The 13,080-nt window shown below is 41.2% G+C and overlaps 1 protein-coding gene across 2 annotated transcripts in view; it reads left to right on the top strand.

Moving 5' to 3' along the window:
* Positions 1-12,948, top strand: part of DNAJB6 (DnaJ heat shock protein family (Hsp40) member B6) — a 97,781-nt gene extending 84,833 nt beyond the window's left edge. For both annotated transcript variants that reach the window (XM_045005092.1, XM_045005093.1), the window contains exons 9-10: positions 1,949-2,149; positions 11,300-12,948. In XM_045005092.1, the coding sequence (XP_044861027.1) occupies positions 1,949-2,149; positions 11,300-11,382 (284 nt within the window). In that variant the 3' untranslated portion in view covers positions 11,383-12,948. The remainder of the gene's footprint in view (positions 1-1,948; positions 2,150-11,299) is intronic.
* The last annotated feature ends 132 nt before the right edge of the window (positions 12,949-13,080 follow it).

Here is a 13,080-nt window from a genome sequence, read left to right as displayed (position 1 = left end):
AGAAACTAATGTTTGTTCCTTGGCTTTGATTGTGCACAGTGCAGAGCACTCTCAGCTGCTTTCCATAGCAATGTCAGCTGAAAGTACTCTGCTCCACGTGGGATCAAGGCCATTGCATGTTGGGTGAAGTCATACTGCCGGGGATCTCCTACTGACCGCACAGGAGAACGCCAGTTGTGTTCTCTTAAAGTCAATATAACAAGCACAGCCAGGTTGCACCTTCATGTGGAAATATCTGGCTTTTTTTACAGAACTTCTCTTCCATCTCTCCCTCTTGCTTGTGTCTTTCAAATAGGGGGAGGTTTGACTGTTAAATCTATGAAGGAGGCCAAGGCCTAACCAAAACATTGTACAGCGTAGACAATCAGTTCTGCCACCTCTATAATACACCAGGTTATAGTCAGGAGTATGTTCAAAACTGCTGTCAGGCTAAATTCACTCAAATACAAGTACAATAAACACATCTGCCATTTGTGTAGGATTTTAATTGCTTCATGTGGCTGAGAGATGAATTGTCCTGTGAAACAAGTAAAAATTATACCCTATCTCCTTTTCCTGATCCCTAAAATATAATAATCCATATACAACGACCTTTAAAAAGAAAACAATAATCCTTCCATGTGTAAGTATCCCAGCACTGTTTTAAAGCACACAAGAGTTGCTTAGGTAACTGGATAACAACTGACCCCGGATTACTGTTATTGCTTAATGCATACATAGTGCTTTTCCATCTTCAAAGCATTTCCCAGACATTAACTAATGCAACACACCCATCCCTATGCAGCTGAAATAGTGTGGGGAAAAAACTTACAGAATGTGACATGCCGGTTTTGATGCATATAAAATGACGCCACATTTCATCAAATATTAAGTGATAAAATAATTGGATTAATAAAAAAAAACAAAGCTCCTTTGTCTCCTATTCACTTCCCTCTTTTCCTTCAGTATAACTGTTATTCAGGTCTTCAGTTTTTTTTCCCATTATAGATTTTAGCTTCTCTGTGCCTTTTTCCTTCTGTTCCTGTTTGAAGTTTTTTTTTCCTCCCTCAGTACTGTGTTCCTTTCAGTGTTTTTACTCCTAATGTTGTTTTGATATGGTAGCTCCAGCAGAAGGGGCTGAATTCTCTGCTTTATTGTATTGCCGTTGTCACAGCTAGTGCAGCAAGGCAAATTCACTTGAACTCTCACAGTGGTACGACTTTTTCTTCTACAGTTTCCTGAACTCTTAAGTTTATTTCCATCATGTTTCTTTTCTTCTCTTCGTGTGTGTGTGTGTGTGTGTGCTCTTTCTCTCCCCCTTTCTTTCTCTTCAACCCTATTTCCTCTCTCCTACTTTTCTTCCTTCAGTTTCAGAATCTCAACTCTCTTCCTTCCCTCCTGAGAACCAAATTCACCCTCTTCCCTCATCCCTGGAGTCAGCCTAACTGGACTCTTTCCCTCTTGGCAGTAGACAGTGCTTCTCTCTGTTGCAGTGCTTACTCCTTCTGTGGAGGCCTCAATCAGAGCAGTAGTGGGATGGCTTTTTCAGCTGCAGCAGGGGAAACAAGGAAAAAGCCCTTGATCAGTATGGCGGGGCTCAGCTTGTGTGCTCTGCTGCTCGGGCACGAGCATCTTGATTTTCCACCAGAATCTGGCAGGGTAACTTCTGGCAGGGTGGATCCACTGTGGTAAGATTCTGGGGGGAAAGGGGGACATTCCCAGTCTTTATGCAATAGCTCAGAGGACAGTAACATGAGTGAGTGGTAGAGAGTAATGTTATCCCTGTCTTTACCATGGAGAAACTGAGGCATGAAGAGTTTAAATGGCTTGCTCATGGCTACAGACAGTCTGTCAGTACCAGGGTGTAACTTAGTGTTTCTGACTTCCAGCCTGATTTCCAGTTGTTTCAGGTTAAGCTAAAGCCTTGATGTGCTTCCAGCTCATTTCTCTTGACTTGTCTGCTTTTCAGGTGTGGCAGATGAGGAAGCTCTTGCTGAGGAGTGCAGCCGTAGAGGACAACAGGCCCTACCTTTCCAGTCTACCAATATCCGCCTCCCGAAGTCCCACAAGCCTGCCACTTTCCCCAAACATGCCTATCATAACGATGAGGTGGAAGAACAAGATAGAGCTCGGGTTACAAGCAGCTTGGAGACCCCTTTATATACATCAGGTGTGCACATAAAGGTTAATGAGAAATGTACAGAAAATGACTCAGTTAGTCAAAAGAGAGAATCAAAAGCCCAAGAAAGAAAGCATTGCTGTATACTAACTTAATGCTAGCTCCCCAGCGGGTAACGAATGCCAGCTTGTGGGCTTTCATTCTGTACTAGCTGTGCTCTGCAATTCAGTTTAGATTCACAAATGCCCTGGCTGTATATGGCACATCCTCCAAAGGGGGGTGAGTATGACCCTGTAGGCGTGAGCAAAAAGTAATGCACTCAAATAATATCCATACTTTTTGCCTTTAAAGACAGGGAGGTCCTTAACTAATCAGTGTGCTTTCATATTTATTTAAATAAACTGCTTGGTTTTCCTTCCCCAAATGGAAATAAGTCCAGACTTCAGCAACTGAATATTGTTTCTGGAAGTGGGAATTCCTTGAGGCCGAAGTCTACAGTGCAGCCCAGGTAGACAGACTTGCACTAGCATGCTAAGAGTAGCAGTGTGACCATTGTGGCTCAGGCTCTCCAGCTCCCTAGGTCTGAGCTTGAGTGGCTAGCCTGAGTCTCCACCAGCACCGCAGCATCCACACTGCTATTTTTAGTATGCTATCATGGACGAAGCTAGCACAGGTCTGTCTACCCAGGCTGGGAGGCTTGCTTCCAGTTGTAGCATGGATATACCAAAGGTGCTTTGCATGGATTGTGCATCTTGATTTCTAGTTCTGAGAGCTGAGGAGCCTCCAGAGGTAAATAAGGAAGCCCAACAATTGCCATGGATACTTTTTGCCATAATTTTGACCATGTGATCCTGTCATCCATCAAATTCTAGATCTGATTAGATCCCACTGTATTCTTGCCTCCTGTAATACTTATGACTACAATACATTTGGTAGCTAGGACAACAAAATCCATTTGACTACTTCAGTTTGTCTGAATAGCAAGTCCTTGGCCATGCATAGAACTTGGTCCTGTGGTCCTCAACACAATATATGGCAAAACCCCTATTATAGTTAGCTGGAGATTTGCATACCCAAGGACAGCAGATTTTAGTGGCCAAAATGAAGGGTTTTTTCCAGCAATGGTGAAGTAGGCCCACTGCCGTAGCTTTCAACAGGAGTTCTGCCTTAAGGAGCAAATGAAGTTGAATAGGGCCTAGTAGAGGAGGTGATGACTCCCTAAAAATACCAAAAACATTGGCGGGAATATTTCTATTTATCGACCCTATTTCCTTGCTCGTCAACGCTGAAGGACAAAACCCACCAATTTTAAGTTCCTCAGCTCCTGCTGTTTCTCCACCTATGATCCTCTGTTTGTGACATTCTTGCACCACAGCTCAAGATGTCAAACACAGATTACTTTAGATTGGGAAATCAGCAGAAATGAGTGAATGTTTGAGAAACCTTCTTTTTCTCATCATGGAGTCCCTGGGAGTTTTGCCTGCAGAATCGGGCCTTTAATGTGTATATATGATGTAGCAAAAACTCTTCTAGGGATTAGTTTGAACCAAACCCTGGAGCTGAAGATTGGAAATGAATCTGGATTTGAACTGTGTGGCTGTCCCTGTGTGACCTCCAAACCCTAGATCTGACCTTTGAGGGAATTTAGATTCCATTTCCTCTCACTGGAATGGGAATTGAACACTTTCTAAGTAGTATCCAAGTTTCTGACACATTTGAATTTCCTTGTTGCAACCTTAACACCATTTACATAAAGTTTTTAGTTGCAAATCTTTTTACACCCCTATGTCCATTAGGCTGTAATTAAAGTAAGTCTGAAGTAAACGTGCACACATACCTAAACATGACTAATGTAGCTATAGGTCACTATCTGCTGTACAGAATCTTCTCATCTCTCATATAATCCCTTGCCACTTTTTTCATGTTCATTCAACAGATGGAAGGACTTGGGGTGGGAGGGGAATCCTGACCGATTAAAGTAAGTTTTGCCAGTGACTTCAGTGGGGTCAGGACTTCACTGTCATTCTGTAAGTATTTTATAGCTACTGCTTGTTCCCCTGGCAGACCATGATTGCCGAAGAAGCTGTTTGTAGGTTTACATGATAGGATTCAAAGTTCAAAAAATACAAAAAGCTCCCACCCTTCTCCATTAAGACTTTTTTTTTGTAATTGAAGTTTAAGCCAAGAATGCATTTCTTACTGCTAGGTTATAAACCTCTGCGTAATGAGCCTTTACAATAGGAAGTGGACTCTATGTGCACCTGCTGCCCCTCACAGCCTTGATTATGCAGATGACCTCCACTCTGACTGGGATCCCAAACATCCCTGTGGCAGCTGCATCAATTTCTTAACATTCTTCCGTGAGAGCAACTATCTAATGTACTATCGGCATCTTTTAGAGCCTGATCCAAAGCCCATTGACGTCAATGAGAGTTTTATCGTTGACACCAATCAGCTTTGAAATGAGGAGGAGAAGCTAGCACAATGTGACCAGCAACAAATGTCCCTGGGCCACCAGTGGGACACAGACCACAGTTCAAGAACCACTGCTGCAGCACAACACCTGAGATAAGAGTGAGGTAAAATAATTTAACTATTTTTGTTGAAGAAGCCCTATATTTCAAGCCCCCTTCAAAAGTGGGATTAAATTTGTGGCCGTCGTGCAAGACTGTTGCAAATTAAAAAAAAAAAAAAGAGTCCCTGACAAGTGTGTTTGGGAGAAATTAAGTGAGAGTTTCCCATTCAGTGGGACAATTTGTCACACAAACAGAACATAATTTGGGTGAAAGGTTTTGGGATAGAACAAATCTGTACTCACATTTTTATCAGCTTCATGTTGCCTTCCTACAGAAATGTGTTAAATCTCACATTACTAATGATTTTTAGTGGATAGATGGCTTAGCTGCCTTTTAGAATACAGAAATCCATGTTGAAACCACATTTACCTCAAACCGTTCTATAAGTAGAACAAGTTCATTTGCTATTTGTGAAGTCCAGATACTCTGCAGGTATATCTGAGTTTGAACTTTAAAAAGCTTAGTTGCGTAGTGAAGTGGTTTAAATGTTATATTGTTAAAAAATAATACATATAAATTAAAAGTTCTTAAATTGTAAATTAATACGTCAAGATTTGTGTTTTCCCTTTTGAGTGATAGTTTCCTGTATTAACCTATATCTTAAACCCTAATCCATTCATTACTTGACACCCATTTTCATCTGCTGGCATTATTGAAAAGGAACCCATTTAAAAAAAACCTAGCTTAACTAATCTTGAACTAATTCTGGCATGGATTCCTCAGCTGAGAAGTTAAGCTACTAGAATTTACTGTATCCACAATGCGGTCTTTCTTTTAAATATAATGAATTATGTTACTAAGTAGTAAAATCACCAAATAATGTTGGTTACCCCCAATTTATTACTCTCTAATTTACCAAGGTATTATGATTCGTCTGTACAATGGATGGAAAAATGTTTGGCAAGCTGCATGAGCAGAGTTGCTGGGTTTTTTGGGAGGGTGGGGAAGAAGGTGGGAATGGAGACCTAACCCAAGGAATCTTTGGGAGGCAGGGGTAGAGCTGAATAAATACTCCCTAGCCGCTGCTAGACTGCATGTGATATGGTAGCAGCTGCACTCCTCTGTGCTCAGAGGGTGGGAAAATTGGCCAGTGGATTTAGTCACTGGCTTGCTGCCTCCTGCCCTGGGCTCAGAGCGCTGCTTTCAGGCACTGTTCTCATGAGGGTGGCATCCCCCTGCACAACTGTCCCCGTGGAGAGAGCTATGTTGGTCAGTCACTTTTGGTGTAGGGCTTCCTAAGCTGCATAGCCTGGCAAGCTTTTGCTTGCCCAGGGTGAGTTTAAAAACAAATTTCAGGGTTTCTTCATTAGCAGTATCATTGCAAAAGGCAGGCAAGTTGACTTTGTTTAAGTCATTGTATTTACATGGCATTCTGCTTGGCTGACTAAACAAGTAGGTAACATGTAGCTTGTTACAATGTAAAGGGAAGGCCTAAATAGGTGGTTAAAGTGGTTTGTTTCTTCCCCCCCCCCCACCTTCCTTAAAAGCCTGTTTAACTTAAAAGTGAAGCTAAATTACTTCAGCTGGCTGGAGGATGAAGCTACATAAACTCCGGTTACAAATAAGGTGCATCAGTGAGGGTAGTGAACAATTGAAACAACTTACTGAGGCATGAAGTGTATTCACTATCAGTTGAAGTCTTTTTAAATAAAGATTGTTGTCTTCCTAAATGATACACTATAGCTCAACAAAGTTATGGACTTGGGGCAGGAATTAGTGGGTGAAATTCTATGGCCTGTGTTATGCAGGGGGTTAAACACCCTCCTGGTGTTACAATGTATCTCTGAATAAAATCATACCTAAATAGTTATTTGCGGTATAACTTATTAGGTGTGAGGGCTTTGTAATGGCTCATAGGAAGGTGTGAATAATGTAAAGTAATAACCTTCAGATCACACCTTGTTAGCATTTGTTGTGTTTGGATTGAAAGTAATCAAATATATTTTGAAGCAAAATAATAGAAGATATTTTCTTTCTACGTATAGGCCAATCTCCTCTGCCTCTCCCATAGTTGTAGGTCACCCTAGGAAGCCCTATGTACGGAACTGAGCCACTGCTGTTTCACTTCATGGGGAGATTTTGTGCAGGGGGATTCCACCCTCATGAGAGTCTGAGAGCAGTACTTAAATGTATCTCTCTCTGGGACCAGAGGCAGTGAGCCAGTGACTGAATCATTGGCCAACCTTCCCACCCTCTGCCCACACAGGAGAGCAGCTGCTACCATACTTCAAGCAGGCTGTAGCAGCAGCCAGGGAGCAATGTTGCCAACCTGGAGCTGAGGAAAGATTGATTCACATCCGTCCCCTGCCTCCCCAAGATTCTCTCTGGTAAAGCCAATGTTAAAAGGTCAGGATGTGTTCTTTGCTGCTGACCACAATGGGTTGTGGGGCAGGAAGAGGTAGAGAAGCTGTTCTAGGGTATGCACTTTGTGCTAGTTACAGGCAATGAAACCAGCCTGCTGAGTGCATTGTTCCTCATTGCTGCCTGCCAATCTACTTGGCTTATTCTCCTCTCTCTGGGCCAAGGGGAGAGGGAATGGGGCTGCTCTCACCATCCCACCGTTCTGCTGTCCTAGCAGAGCAAAGGGTTCAGCACCTCCCACTTTTGCGCCTCTCCTGACCTGGTTCTATCAGGATGAAGAGGACGGCAGAGGAGCTGGGTAGTAGTGCTCTCTGCAGGGCACTAGTATATTTAGGTACACACTCTGTCCATACGTCCCTCTTTGTTGCTTCTCAAGGGTGTGATGTGCTTTGAAGCCCTAGACTAAATACATCTGTCTCATGCCTTCTGGAGATTCAGAAACATTGTGTGCTCTGAAGCCCACTTAAATGGAGGACCCAGAGCATTGGAAAAACTAAAGTAAGAGGCAGCCTTGGACCCAGCGAAGAGGCTGCCAGATTTATTGATCCCTGATGTGGGGGGAGTTTGAAGTCATATAGCTTCAGTTTTACTTCAGTGGGCTTTTTAAGTATAAAACTGCGTTCAGCCTTTTAGAGAAGGCAGGTGGTCAGGTGGGGCATGACGTAGAAAGGGCAGGTGAGGAGGTAGTGGCATGGAACCAAGGTTTCAGGTTCTAGAAATGGGTCACAGTTCCAGATGGTTACATTGGCTGGACTGCTTCACCTGGCTCTGTTTGTGACAGGAGTCAACAAAAGCAGGAAAGTTCCAAGTTAGTGGTTGCCATCTGTCTTTAAATAGGCCTATTTTCTGCATATTGAGGCTTCCTGAAGCGCTGATAAACCTTCTTTACAGCCTCCCTATCCATGTGTAATCTCTGCGTTGCAATACCTAACCTTTAGAAAGGTACCATGGTCATTTCTGGATGTGAGAATTCTCTCTCCTCCCCCTGGCCCCCTCTGTCCCCCCCTTCCCCCCTAAACAAACACTGGCTAAAGGGAGACTGTAAAAACCCTGAGCCAGTTTCACCAAATCTTGATCGTGACTTCTCATCTCGGCCACTGACTGTGTCTCTGACTCTCCAGAGACAAGTATTTCAAATTAATCAAATATTAGCGTTAATGAAGCAGCAGTGTCATTCTCACCACGATTTGTAATCTGCCTGCCTGCCTGGTGTTAAATTCTGCTGCTTGGTCATTCAAATAACTTTGCCCCCAAAGTCAATGGAAAACAATCTTGCATCCTATTGAAGATTATTAGATACACTTCAGTTGTGAAGGTCAGTGGGACTATTCATATAAGAGTTAAGGGGCTGAGCACCTTGTCTCGTTAGGAGTTACTCAACCTGTTTGGGTTAGATTCTCTGCCGGTGTAAATCACAATAGCACCACTATCTGTGGAGCTACGCTGATTTATCCCAGCAGAGATTCTGGTCCACTTGGACAGGAGAGGAAGGACTTCTTCATCACAGAAGCTTAGAAATGGAGAAGACCCATTAGTCCTGTCTTTCCAGGAATGGTCCTTATTGTAGCGTTTTGGCTGTCTAGTTTTAAATGTGTCTCTGTTTCCCATGAGAGAGCATTCCAGAGACTGTCAGAGTTCTTGCTGTCAGTCTCCCAGTTCCTTAGTCTCTATTCTAACATTTTAGAATTAGTTTTGGTCATTTATTTATGTAATGAAGCATATTGTGTCCATATACAACAAGTTAACTTATATTATCTGCATCCTGGTTAAGTGATATAGGGTTCCTTTCTATGTTTTTGAATGGGTTTTTTTTAAAGCCATCTAGTGAAATATCAACTTCAGAAGCAGTGTCACCTGTCTGTAAAAGCCTCTTCAGAGTTACTAAGAGTCTTTTGTGAAGGGAAAATGAGAATAAGGGCGTAAATCATTAGGCTGTAATGGTTCCTTTCTGAATATCATTGCTAACATAGTCATTAAACTGACTGGTTTGGAGTGGCTGATTATGCTACTGATATTGCTTTTCTCACTAAAGGGAAAAATCCTGTAAATTCAGCCCATTGCTAACTGATTCTTTTTTTATAGGAGATTCTTCACCTGACCACTATATTCTGCATTGTCTTCTCTTCCCTATTCCAAGGGGGTTGCTAGTGCGATAAGATCCGTCTGGTCCGTTGGATTCAGATATAAGGCAACTCAAGGAGTTTTTCCAATTGTAGGTCAAGTGCAGTTGAAGGGGCTTGACTTTCAGAGTGAACTACTTTAATACATGACGCAAAGTGTTGATGGTGCTTCGTTCTCAGTAGTAAGCACATGTTCAATAACCTCTTTCTCATGGCAGCATCTGTGGACACCAAGGTGGTATGATGCGTTTGAATAGGAAAAGCTTTGTCAGCATCTCCACAAATTACACTCAGAACACTGCTGCTTTTTCTCATCCTTAAACAGCAAAACTGGTTTTCTCTTTAACTTGCCCAGGCTAATAGCGCGTGGCTGAACTATTAAATAAGGATCACGGTTTCTTAAACCCTATGGTTACTAAGCATAAATTATGAAATAATGCTGCTGTACACAGTATAGGAGCTGAAATAATAGCCAAGGAAGAAATTCACCATTGGCATAAATAGATTCAACTCCAGTGAATTCAAAAGCTGTTTGCTTGTTCCTGAAGTGAAATTGGCCCAAAACCATATGGTTCTGCTGACCTGAAGAAGGGAAAGTTTCCCTTAAGTACTGCAGTTGTGAGGTGGGCAAAACTCCCATTGATTAAATAAGCATTCTGCTTATGAGAGGACTCAAGGGTAGAGCCCACAGAGAGATTGTAAAGCACGATGGTTAATACGTACCTCTTTCCTAGTGTTTTTAATCAGTTGACCTCAAAGTACTTACGTCGGTAGGGAAGTATCATTTTCCACCCTTTACAGATGAGGGAAGTGGATTTAGAAGCGAAGTGATGTTCTCATGATTACATAGCAGGTAACTAGCAAAATCAGGATCATAATAGATCTCCACATTCCCAGTCTAGTGCTTTATCCTACTTACTCCACTCTCCCTCTACAGCCCTATATGTGAGAAGTAGTTGTGAGACTTTATCTGTTTTGTGTCTGCCCCGTCCACTGGATCATGCTCCTGCTCAGTGACACAGTATTGCTGAGTTAGAAGCGCGTTCTTTTTCTTAAAGCTTTGCGTAGCAAATCTTTAAAGGAATTGTAAACCGATATCATCAGTCTAAATCTATTGGCTTTATTTCAGATTAGAATTAATTAGACTTGAATGGAGATGGTTCTGTTTTCTATGGTGAGTTGTACACAACAAAAGCCTGGGTGGACAGTTCCATTTTACCCAGAGTTTGAGAAGAAGAGGTGGGTTCTGATACACGACTCTGGTTTTCACATCTCTCTCAAATGCATGAGAGTGTGTGCCAGTGCCGTTCTAGGGGTAGGCAAGCAGCGCAGTCCTCCCAGGGACTAACATCTAGGGGGTGCTGTCCTGCTTGGCCTTTTTGCTCCACCCTGATTGGCTGCCCTTTTTTTCCTGGCTGGTGGAAGTGTGACCAAAGAATTTTCTACCCTGGCTGATATAATGGCTAGGACCGCTTTTGCAGTGTGATCACATGACCTGATGGAGAACCAAGGAAAAAGCATATTAGGTGCTGCAAAAACAAAGACTTCATTTGCATATGCTCCCCTCAAGTGAAGCTAGATAGTTACTTGAGTTTATAAGTAGCTTAGTCCTGATATTTAATTCTTGTTCTCTTGCACAAGGCTTACAATATAAATCCACTTAGTTTAACTAGCTGATGAAGCATGCGCAGGCTGATGTTCGGCACACACAGTGGGCGTCACTAAATGTTAGTATTTTGCATATCGTTTTTACTCAAGATCATTTTCTATCCTTAGAATGAGGAAGATAGTGCAAGTACTATGGCAACTTCAAATGCGGGGAACAGGCAATAGCACTGTCTGCATATGCTCTAGGCTTATTTATTTTTGTGTCCATTTTGTAAGTTATCTTTATTTTTGAGGCTCTTCCTGAATGGCTTTGAAGTTCTTTGGTGCGTGTTTTTACATCTTTCCAAACTTCAAAGCTACCGAAGCTTTTTCTTTCCTAGCTTTGTATTAGATTTAGTGGTCACTAAAGAAACAAACCAAATTAGACCAGGTCGTCTTGAAAGAATATCTAAACCATTCAGAAAACATGTGTGCATTTATAAAGGAAAAGTCAATTGAATATTATGAACTGTGTTTTACAAGCCATATCTCCTCAGGACACAAAGAAGGCAGCAAGAGGAGGAGGCAGAAGCAGAGAGAGGAACAGAAGAAGAAGAAGCCAACCAAAGGAAATCACTAAAACGGACTCCTCCGATACTCAGTACCTTTACAATGACACCATATGTTATCGTTACATTTGAGCACACTTTTTTGTGTATATTTTTTTTGGATTGTATACACTGTTAGTAAGGAAGCTGATTCATATTTAAAACTACACTAAAATTGCACTATATTACCCTTTAGCAGCACAGAGTGGCTTTTTTGCCAGTCAGATTGGGGACTTCAAAGTAGGCTGATCTTGGTTAGAGGTGCATTGTATTTGAAATTTGGAAAATCTTGCAGAATCACTTACTACTTCCTTCCCAGCAACTAGATCTACTGTAGTCCTAGTGTTTTCCTCTAGGATATAAGGGGTTGTAACAATGTCTCTTTATGTCTACTCCTCCTGGTATCCTCAGGCCTGTTAACATATCTGAGTTAAACCTTGATCCGCTTCCCTTTGATTTCAGTGGGAGTAGGACTAAGCCTTTAGAAACTAGCTTTAAGAAACAATCTAGTAATAAGTATGCAAACTTCATAATTGCATTTTACGTTAACTTTTTTCTAACTTAGGCAGAAAAATTATTTCTGTTATGATTAAATATGCTGTCACATGTTGCATTGTGAGGTTACATCTGGTGATTTAAGAAAGCCAGTGTGATTCTGGTCTCCTGTAAATATTCATACTGATTCATTATGCATGGTAGACTCCCGGAGAGTCACTGAGTGAAATCATTCCTTGTGTTTTTCATCATTTTCAATTTCTACCAAGTCTCTCCAGATAAATTATCTAAATGTTATTTTAAATTTACACTTGATTTCTGCTGAGTGGATTTCAGATCCTGAACGTGTTTTTCAGGTTCCATATGATTCTACCAAGTAATTCTTTGCAGAAATATTTATCTAGAATGTCAGTCACACATTAGGAAAGTATATTTACATTAGTTATATTGCAGGACTAAACTTTTTAGTTTGGAAACATTTTCTTCACTTTTAAAAGAAATATGTTGAGTCTGGCAAGATTACTTCCTTGCTTCCCATAATTGTTTCATGTGCATGACACACTGCTTCTCCTAACCTTTTAATTGAGCACTAAGTAGAATCTTTCTATTGTCTTAACTACTTCCCTGCATGTTCCTTGCCAGTAGGTTGCCTTTTCTCTTTAACCTATGAATAGTAATTATCAACCATGTTTGTTTTGTTCTTTTGTCTCTGCTCTTTTTGCTAGTATGTTGGTGATGTAACTGACTTAAAACTGGCACTGTTGGAAACCCAAATTTCCTGGAGAAATTCACTCATCCTTGGTATTTACAAAATGTAGCAATGTACACAATGATGTAAGGAAGATGCTAAACAGAAAAGTAAAATCTGCTGCTCTAGAATGACTGTTAAAATATAAGAAATCTTGGTAATCTACAATATTTGGATGGTTAAGCATATAATGCTTGCATTAGGAAAATGTAACCGTATGCAGATTGTTAGGGTACTTAAATTAGGTTTATCTGAAATTTAAGATTGAGAACAGTTTTTGTTTGTCACTTATAAGTACCACTTAATTGTTTTGTGCAGTGTTACTAATATTTAAAAATAAAGACAATTCTCTTTATTCTTTGTCATTTTTAACTATAAAAAATAGTCTTGCTCTGACGTCAGTTGGCTATGTCTAAATTAAGCTTCAGTGTACTAAAGAAAATGGAGGCTATACATTCACAAGATAGTCAAGTACCCATGAGGAATG

The sequence above is a fragment of the Mauremys mutica genome, chromosome 2 (genome assembly GCF_020497125.1).
Source record: "Mauremys mutica isolate MM-2020 ecotype Southern chromosome 2, ASM2049712v1, whole genome shotgun sequence".
Classification (NCBI taxonomy): Eukaryota; Metazoa; Chordata; order Testudines; family Geoemydidae; genus Mauremys; species Mauremys mutica.
The sequence above is the reverse complement of the archived record's forward strand: the minus strand, read 5'-3'. Positions and strand labels throughout refer to the sequence as shown.